Below are 8,832 nucleotides of genomic sequence, written 5' to 3' on the forward strand. Positions count from 1 at the left end.
GACAGTGCGCCTGCTGTGACCCACCTTGAATTACATTACGACCCACTAGTGGTTTCTGACTCATCAGCTGAAGGCCAGGAATACAGATGGCAGAAACAACAGTGAAAAGCACACTGCCTCTGTCCCACTCCTCATCCAGCTGTCACACCAACTACGCAGGTTTGCTTCTGTTTTGGTACTGGCCAAGCACCAGCCAGATGAAGTGGATGAACTTTAATATTACCAAGACTCAAAGCCTTGATTCTTTAAAATGATTTGATTAACAGGGAATAGATTAATCTGCAACATACCCAATTGTCCTCCCACTGTAGAGTCACACTCTTATTTCAGTAAGAAAAAATAACACTTTATTTGCAAAATAAAAGTAATTACATAGTGATATAAATAAACTGACATGTACAAATAATCTATGTAAATCCCACAAGATATATTTCTGCTCAAACACTTCAATGTCAAAGTGGGCCACCAAAGCTATCTACAGAAGCCAGAGGTTCTAAAGTCTGGCTTGGGAATAAATGGTGAAATCTGTGTTTTCATACATGAAGCTTCATTTATTCTTTTTTCTACTAACAAACATAGTTGAGTAGGAAAACTACTGAGAGCCTCAAAGTCTGACCTTTCAACATTTCTCTAGAGAAGAACACACCTCATTTTAAAGGCATTACTTTCATGGTTAACACTATGTAAAGCATAAGGCCTACTTTTAATCTCATTCCTTTAGATCAAATGCAAATTTGTGTTGAAAGCTCCAATGGATTTAGAATAACACTCTTAAGAAGGACAGAATACAGCTAAGCCTTGATGTTTAATGTGGAGGCAAATCTATACAACAGAGAATGCAAGAGGACATTTAACACTTCTCTTACACTGAAATGCAATTTCACACATAAGCTCCATTTACACAGGCACACTGACTTACTGAGCACCATTCCTTAGCTTCTTTTAAACTTGAACACATTAATGTTCAACTCTGGCAACAGAAAAAGAAGTACTGTCAAGATGTAAGCATCACAGTATCAAAGCAATGGAAAGCAGGATTCTCTTGGATGGTGAAATGCTTTGACCACCAGACTATCCAACACTTTTACTGAAACCAAGCTACCCTTTCAAAAAGAAAAAAGGGAGGAAGAACAAACAAAGCACAGCATTGTTAATCATGGTTTCTCCAAGTTCATTGCAGGTGCCCTTCCCTCTGAATTCGAAGGCGCTCCTTCTCCACTTGCAAACGTTCTTTTTCGATTTGCAATTTCTCCGATTCAAACTTCAAGAACTGCAGCCTCTCCTTCTCGAGCTGTAAGCGCTCCTTTTCAATTTTTAGTTTTTCAGTTTCTAGATCCAGAGGTTGCAAGGCAGGTTTTTCTGACTGGCTGGGGTCATTTTCCAGCACAGGTTTCTCAGCATGCAAAGCCTCAAGCCTCAGTTTCTCTCGCTCTATTTGTAATCTCTCCTTTTCCAGTTGAAGCCTCTCATGCTCCAGGTCAATGTGTCGTAACCGCTCTTTTTCGATCTGCAGGCGCTCCTTCTCCACTTGCAGGCGTTCTGCTTCTATATCCAGTCGCTGTTTCTCTAACTCCAGCTTCTGTTTTTCAAGGCTAATCAGCAGATGAGAATCTTCATAGGCCAGCCTAGCTTGAGCAGAGCTTAGATTGCCAAACTCTTCGATGTGAGTGAAATCAGGAAGGTCACTTTCCTTTTTAGAATCTGGCAACACTGAGGACAGAATCTCCTCTTCTTCCTCAATAGGAAACTAAGAAAATCAATTAGCAATTTAATGATGTTCTGCACTAGGTAAAGATACACCTATCAGCTGTAGGAAAGGCAAGGCAGAAACTTTATATAGCTTCTGAGAGAGGCCCTCAGACTAATATTTTTGTGAGCCTTTGGAAGAGCACATTAAGATCTCACCTACATGTTTCATTGTTATCCAAACTTTGTGCAGATTGAGCAATGGACAGAGCAATCCTATCTTGGGGTGGGGCTACTTCCTAAACCTGCTGGCCCTTTTTAGGGACAGGTCTAATGGACAAGAGGTCTGAGGATATTGCAGCTCTTTAGCTACCCTGACTTGCCCTGTTGTGGTCTCACCACTGGCATAAGACTGTTGGCATAACGTCTATGCCTGCGGAGTTTTCCTCATGGGGGCTCCAATGCCATAAATGCCATCCTGCCAGCAGGCCTTTGAGTGGCACTTACACTGCTTCCAATGACCCATCAGAGGGCCTTCAGTCAGCTTTTAGTATAAGGTTACCAGATTTTTTTCAATGAACCCAGGGACACTTTTCAACTTCAATGGATTTTGTATGGGGACTGATTTGTAAATCCAGGGACTGTCCCTAGGAACAGGGACGTCTGGTAACCTTATTTTAATATTGCTCTGTAAAGGTGATTTCGCTTCAAATCTAGGAGACAACAGAGTGAGTTGTCACTAAGGATTGGAAATTATACAGTAGCTGAGCTAGGAAATTTTACAGAAGGAAAGCATACAAATAAAATATACTTACCATGCAGGAACTACTTACTTCAAAACTCTGTGGATCCTCCTCCTCCTCTTCCACTTTTATTTCTGTTAATGATCCACCTGCTTCTCTGAAGTCTGTAATATTCTGCCATTCAAAACCAGCTTCAGTTGGAAACCCAATTTTCTCATCAATATCTTCGTTGAGAGAATCATCCAAATCAGATGATGGAAGGTGAAAGCCAGCACCCACAAGCTTTATGTTGGTATTAAGTCGCTTCCGCTTCATAAGGGCCCTCCAATCGAGGTATCGCCTTTTGACTTCTGTCCCTGTCCTTTGCTCTCCTTCACCAACAGCATTAACACATTCTGCTATTTCCTCCCAAGCCTTCCGCTTCATCTCATTAATGGTTGTATTTAATTGTTTAGAAAAAAGCACTTCTCTCCTTTTTCGGATTTCTTTAAGTAGCGTTTGAGTTTCCTGAACACTAAAATTGCTTTTCCTTTTCCTTTTTAGCTGTTTCATCTTCTTCAGCTTTCAATGTACTTCTTCCTGTAGCAGACAAGAGATTAGTGATTTGCTATGTTCCTTAACAATCACCCCGCAATTCAGCTTGTTCCTGCAGTGAGATCTTGTTTCAGTAGTTCAGCTTTTCCTCTTATCTTTCATAAATGCAAAGAGCCAAGAAAGTAAATGCATTCGAGAAATATGCAAAGACTGAATTTTAACCAATGAACTAAAATCAGCTCAATTAAATAAAAATAAAAGCATCTAATAAAGGAACAAAAGGGGAGGAAACCTTAGAGGTTTAGACAAGACAACCAATTGTGTAATAATATTTATTGAGATAGTATGGAAGATACTATTGGTTTCTCTTCAAAATAAGTGTTAGTGGGTGCTATTCGTAAAAAAGATATAGTACTTCAAAGACATCAGGCAATCAATTGTCTAATGTGAATCTTTGAGGTATCCAGTTTTTATTTATAGAATGCAAAAGCCACCAGGTTTCACAAGATGTGGCAATGCTCACTGGCCTAGATGCCTTTAAAGGGGGATTAGTCAATATCAATGACAGGTTTATCAATGGCTTATTCACCACAACAACTAAGGGAAACTTCCAGGTAGCTTACTTTTAAATACCATTTGCTGTGGTATATAAATACCTGGTTTTGGCACAGTAGGGAAAGTCCATTGCCTTCATTACCTGGTTTTGGGCTTCCCAGAAGCACTTGGTAAAACACTGTAGAAAACAAGATGCTGGACTACATGGTTCTTTGGCTTTATCCCGAAAGGTTATTCTACTGTTCTTAACTTCCATATGCCAGTTGCAAATGTGGCAATAGCCTGCTCTGAAATGTGTACATTTGTGTGACTGTACAATTCAAGTTTGCTTCTTAAAAGCTCTTTCCCATTTTGACAATCACTGAGGAGAAAAATCTGTTTAAAAGCTAAGGACCAAATGATCTATGGGAAAATCTTTTATTTTTAAATTTATAAAACCTTTCTCCTGGTATTGTTATACTTTCTTCCCAAAAAAATACCCATGCTTTTGATTTTTAGAAATTAAGAGAGCTTAATTCAGAAGCAGAGACAGATGCTGCATATTTAGAGATGAGCTATTTCCACATCCTGTTGAAGCTTCTTAGAATTCCACCCCCCGCCCCAAATGCAGCTCCTTGTATTCCATTTTCTATCATGAATTTTCTATCACAAGACCTTGGTGTCATAGTGGATAGTTCGAAGATGTTGACCTATTGTGCAGCAGCTGTGAAAAAGACAAATTCTATGCTAGGGATCATTAGGAAAGGAACTGAAAATAAAACTGCCAATGTAATGCTGTTATACAAATCTCTTGCACAAATGCATTTAGAATACTGTGCAGAGTTTTGGCTGCCTCAATCTTTTTTCTATCCATTCATGTTCTTCACTCTATCTTCTCTTTAATTGCAAAACTAAAGACTGACTTCACAGCCTTTCCTCAAAACCAAAAAGTACCTTTTCCAGATCTACAACAGCCAATGAAAACTGAAAGGTCTGTACACACATTATGTAAAAGCTTTACATCTTTCCAAGGAGCTGTCCACAGCAATTCCAGCACCTCTCTCTTGGGTAGCAACAGCTAATATAGAACACAATGTTCTGTAAATATATCTGGTGTTCCTTTTCTAGTATAGTCCACCTGTCAATATTGAATGTCATCAACAAGTTTTATTTCCAACTTGTTTATGCTGCAAGATCCAACCATAATCTTCACAGTTTACCTTTATCCCACTACCAATAGTCTATTGATCAGTGTGCAAATACCAATAATTTATCCTGTACACTTACAGAGGGATGCATCAAAGAAACCTGAGAATAAACTGATGATGCCAATGAAGTCTGGCAATCCCAGATTTTAACCTTGGGTTTAGGGAAAGTGTAATTCATGGATCCATTTTGGATTGCATCTCAGATTGCCCTGGTCAAACCGTACATTTAACTGGAGGTTGATTTTTTTTTTTTCCCAGACATCTAGAAGAGGGATGAGCAGTCTGTACCTCTTAGCCTCATTTAATGTGGCTGGCAAGAAGGTGGTAAATGGAGCTAACAGTGAGAGAGAAGTGTGGTACCTTGCCTACTTTGGGCTCCAGCTCTATCCTTCACCCACATATAAACCACTCAGCCAATTACCCCAAAGGAATGTAGCCCTGAAGGTCATCAGCTGCAGGAGAATGCCTGACTAGGCAGGAGAATCTAGTGGTTCCATATGATTTCAGGAGTAGATTGTGGCAAAGGACTGCACCTTGTCCATGCACCTTCAGTGTTAACTACATCACACAGACTTCTTTGTAAACAGAACCAGGCAGGTTTTTCTTCTCTATGAGTTAATTTACTCTCCAAATGATTACAAGAGGCAGTAAGGGCTGCAGCTGATACTGTTGTGAAGAACACTGAATAACAGGTGATCAGCAATACTATCCTATGTTGTGAATATGATCAGACAGGTGGGGAAAGCACATGATATATATTTTAAGTGCCTGAGGGGGAAGAGAAAGCACAACATCCATCCTGTATGAACTACCCTTCTTCGCCATACAATGCCTGGGCTTTGATCAGCTTATGTTCATATCATGTCCAGCACAATCCTAACCCCACTCAAGAAGTCCCACTGAGATCAATTCCTGTTTCCTATGTTAGCTGACTGCATGACACTTATAAAGTGGTGTTTTTTTTTTCTATATAAAAAAGAGATGCTGGAACTTTACCACCTTTTTTTAGGGGAAGCACCCAGCCAAAGTTGTTGAGCAACAGAGAGCCTTAGTATGATTGAAACAGGATGCCCAGAGGAGAATGTTTTGAAAATAACTCTGGGTGCCACTGATCAGTTAGTCGCCACCTCACCATAGCCCTAATGGCCAACTTTCTCCATAAACTTGTGATGCAACCACTAAGTCTCTATCTACTTTTGAAGAACACCCTTAAAAAAAACCCACCTCATTGTAAGGAGAAAACAAGCACTGTGGGTGAGAGTTTGGCCCAGAGCCTATTGTGCAATTTCCCATCTTGCAGCAGTTTACAAACAGGTATGTAGGAATAATTCGAAAAAAGGAATATGGGGGAGGAACAGGAAGATGAAAGACGCAGATAAGGTATCAGAGGGCAACCCTCCCCAGCTGCCCTAGGAAATGAACTCTTGCTCTCCAGCAGGGATGTTGCTTTAGCTTTCGAGTAGGCAGTCCTTGGTGCAGCCACTGTGTTTTATACACGTCGCACACCACTCCAACGGCTCTGGTAGGAAGAATGGAGATTTAAATCCAACAAAACATCAAAAACACAACGACAAGAGAGACGGCAGCATCCCTCACCAGGAGCGGCGCGGCCCATTCTACCACCTCGGGGCTCCTTCGGGGGACGAGGGAAATGAGGGGCCGCCGCGGTTCACCTTCACACAATACAGACACACACACCCCGCCTTGAATTTGAACGTGTGGAGATGTTACGAAGCGTTGTCGGCGGCGAATATTCTCCTCGGTAAAGCGGGTGGGGAGCGGGGAGGCTGCGCACCTGGCGCCCCCCGGCCACGCCACGCGATGGCGGAAGAGGGGAAGGAAGCCCGTGAGAGAAACAGCGGCGGCGCGCGAACGGAGGCAGGGGTGGGAGAAGGCGGAGGAAAAGAGCCGAGCTTCCCCCCCACAGACACACACACCATAGCCAGGGAACTGGGATCTACCCCGGCGCTCCCTCACAGGCGGACGCGGCTCCTCCCCTTCCTTCCTCCCTCCCTCCCTCCTTCCCTCAGCAGCGCAAGAGCAACTCACCTGCGCGCACCGCTCCGGCCTTTTGACCCACCCCCACCCGCCTGCCGCGGCCGCCGGCGAGGCCGCCTGTCACTCACCCATCCACGCGGCGCTCCGATTGGACGGCGCCGCGCGCTCGCCACCCGCTCGCGCTCCCCAACGGTTCCAACCGCCTCCTTTCCCCAACTCGCGCAACTTTGCCCGCCACGCCCCTAGCGCCACGCCCCCACCCTCTCGCTCGCTCGCTCTCTCGCGTTCTGACCCGTCTCCCTCCTATTGGTCGCGGCGGCTGCTTGTCAACGAGCACGGCTTCCGTCATTGGTGGAGGAGGCGAAAAGAGGCGGTTCTTTTCGCGGTGCCTTCCGAGGAGAGGGAGAAAGGGCGGGCGCAGGCGAGGCGGCGGGTTGAGGAGGAGGGAGGGAAGTCGGTGGGCCTTCCCTAGGTACGGTCGCAGAGGCTAGTTCCAGATTATGAAAGGCCGGAGAGGAGGAGTCGGTCTTCGCGCGTGTCAGTCCTCACCGAGACGGAAAGGGGCGGGCAAAAGGCGGTGGATCCCGTTTGCGATTTTTAGGATAGCGCTGTGGAAAGGATTGGATCACCTCAGAGCGTGCGCAAGTTGCGCACCCCTGCCCGCTGCGTTGCCGCCTACCTGAGCGGCGCAACGGGGAGGGTTGGGTGCGATCCTCACTTCTGCAGCTCCAAAGAGCTTTATAAATTATAAACATGCTTTATAAATTAAAAGCTTTTTTTAAAAAAAAATAATAGCTTCGTGATGATTTCTTGGGTGCAAATATTTGTGTACACCACATTCGTAGTTTGCAAAGTAACCAGTTGTTGCTGGTGTTTGCATTTCCCTGCACACATCTGCTTCCATTGCAGCACGCACACCCCATCCCATATTGGCCGATGACATTTGCCTCCTACGATCCTTGGCAATGGAGAAGTCCCAAACCTTTGCAGCGTGTGCCGTGTTCGGGTGTTCAGTTTGCTCGTGTGTAAACGATCACTCAATTCGGGAGAGTAGTGGCAGGGGCATGGAGGAGACAGGGAAGAGCATCTGTCTTGCAATACAGGAAGTCCCAAGTTCAATCCCAGGTAGAATCTGGAGGGATTTCTTCTTGAAACTCTGAAGAGCTGCTGACAGTGCTGAGCAACGTGGGCCAAAGGTCTGACTTGGCAGCTTTGCGATGTGCTGGCTGTGAGCTGGGAAAACAATATCTTGGAGCCCCCCACCCTTACTGTGGGCAAGGTAGTAGCAGCAGGCCCAGGGTTCTGCAAGTCACATCCTCCAGAAAAAGCACCAGAAAGAGGGAGGATGAACAAGTGGAGAATTCTCTGTAAAGAGCAACCACAATTTCTTCCTCCATTTCATCCTGGTCCAGCCCTCCTTACCCTGACAGCAACCTTGTGCAAAGAGAAGGCAAGCAAGGGGTTGGTAGACCCACCCCCTCAGAGGGAGGAGTCAGGAAAGTCTGATTTTAACAGTATCCCAAGGGTTGAAAATGGGATGCAGGTGGCGCTGTGGTCTAAACCACAGAGCCTTGGGCTTGCCGATCAGAAGGTTGGTGGTTCGAATCCCATTGCTTGGTCCCTGCTCCTGCCAACCTAGCAGTTCAAAAGCACGTCAAAGTGCAAGTAGATAAATAGGTACCGCTCCAGGTCGGAAGGCGTCCAATATGCTACTGAGGAAGAGCGGAGGACAAGTACAAGTAGATTCAGAGCTGATGAAGCGGCTGGGCCAAAGCCGAAAGGACGCTCAGTTGCAGATATGCCAGGAAGCGAAAGGAAAGTCCAATGCTGTAAAGAAAAATATTGCATAGGAACCTGGAATGTAAGAACCATGAACCTTGGGAAGTTGGATGTGGTCAAAAATGAGATGGCAAGAATATTGACATCCTGGGCATCAGTGAACATCAGTGGACGGGAATGGGCGAATTCAGTTTGGATGACCATCATATCTACTACTGTGGGCAAGAATCCCGTAAAAGAAATGGAGTGGCCCTCATAGTCAACAAAAGAGTGATGAAAGCTGGGATGCAGTCTCAAAAATGATAGAATGATCTTGATACGAATCCAAGGCAGACCTTTTAACATCACAG

General features: G+C 44.7%; 1 protein-coding gene across 5 annotated transcripts; it reads right to left on the reverse strand.

Annotated features, from left to right (window-relative positions):
- Nucleotides 1-321: 321 nt before the first annotated feature.
- Nucleotides 322-6,999, reverse strand: MSANTD4 (Myb/SANT DNA binding domain containing 4 with coiled-coils). Of its 5 annotated transcripts, none has more exons than XM_083438961.1 (3): nt 3,708-6,999; nt 2,520-3,651; nt 322-1,747 (listed from the first exon to the last, which is right to left on the reverse strand). In XM_083438961.1, the coding sequence occupies exons 2-3, from the start codon at nt 2,979-2,981 to the stop codon at nt 1,172-1,174; spliced, it is 1,038 nt and encodes a 345-aa protein (XP_083295087.1). In that variant the 5' UTR covers nt 2,982-3,651; nt 3,708-6,999; the 3' UTR covers nt 322-1,171. The 5 variants fall into 5 exon arrangements, with proteins under 5 accessions (XP_083295087.1, XP_083295083.1, XP_083295084.1 ...); XM_083438957.1 differs by having other exon boundaries at nt 2,520-3,008; nt 6,832-6,953; XM_083438958.1 differs by having other exon boundaries at nt 2,520-3,008; nt 6,755-6,839.
- Nucleotides 7,000-8,832: the final 1,833 nt, after the last annotated feature.

This window comes from Podarcis tiliguerta (genome assembly GCF_965153285.1).
Source record: "Podarcis tiliguerta genome assembly, chromosome: 4".
In the NCBI taxonomy this organism is placed as follows: Eukaryota; Metazoa; Chordata; class Lepidosauria; order Squamata; family Lacertidae; genus Podarcis; species Podarcis tiliguerta.

Excerpts from the sequence above, each read along its gene's own strand:
- MSANTD4 (XM_083438961.1), bottom strand. The coding sequence starts at position 2,981 with ATGAAACAGCTAAAAAGGAAAAGGAAAAGCAATTTTAGTGTTCAGGAA. Across the intron at positions 1,748-2,519 it reads AGGATCCACAGAGTTTTGAA|TTTCCTATTGAGGAAGAAGA; the intron begins GTAAGTAGTTCC and ends TGATTTTCTTAG.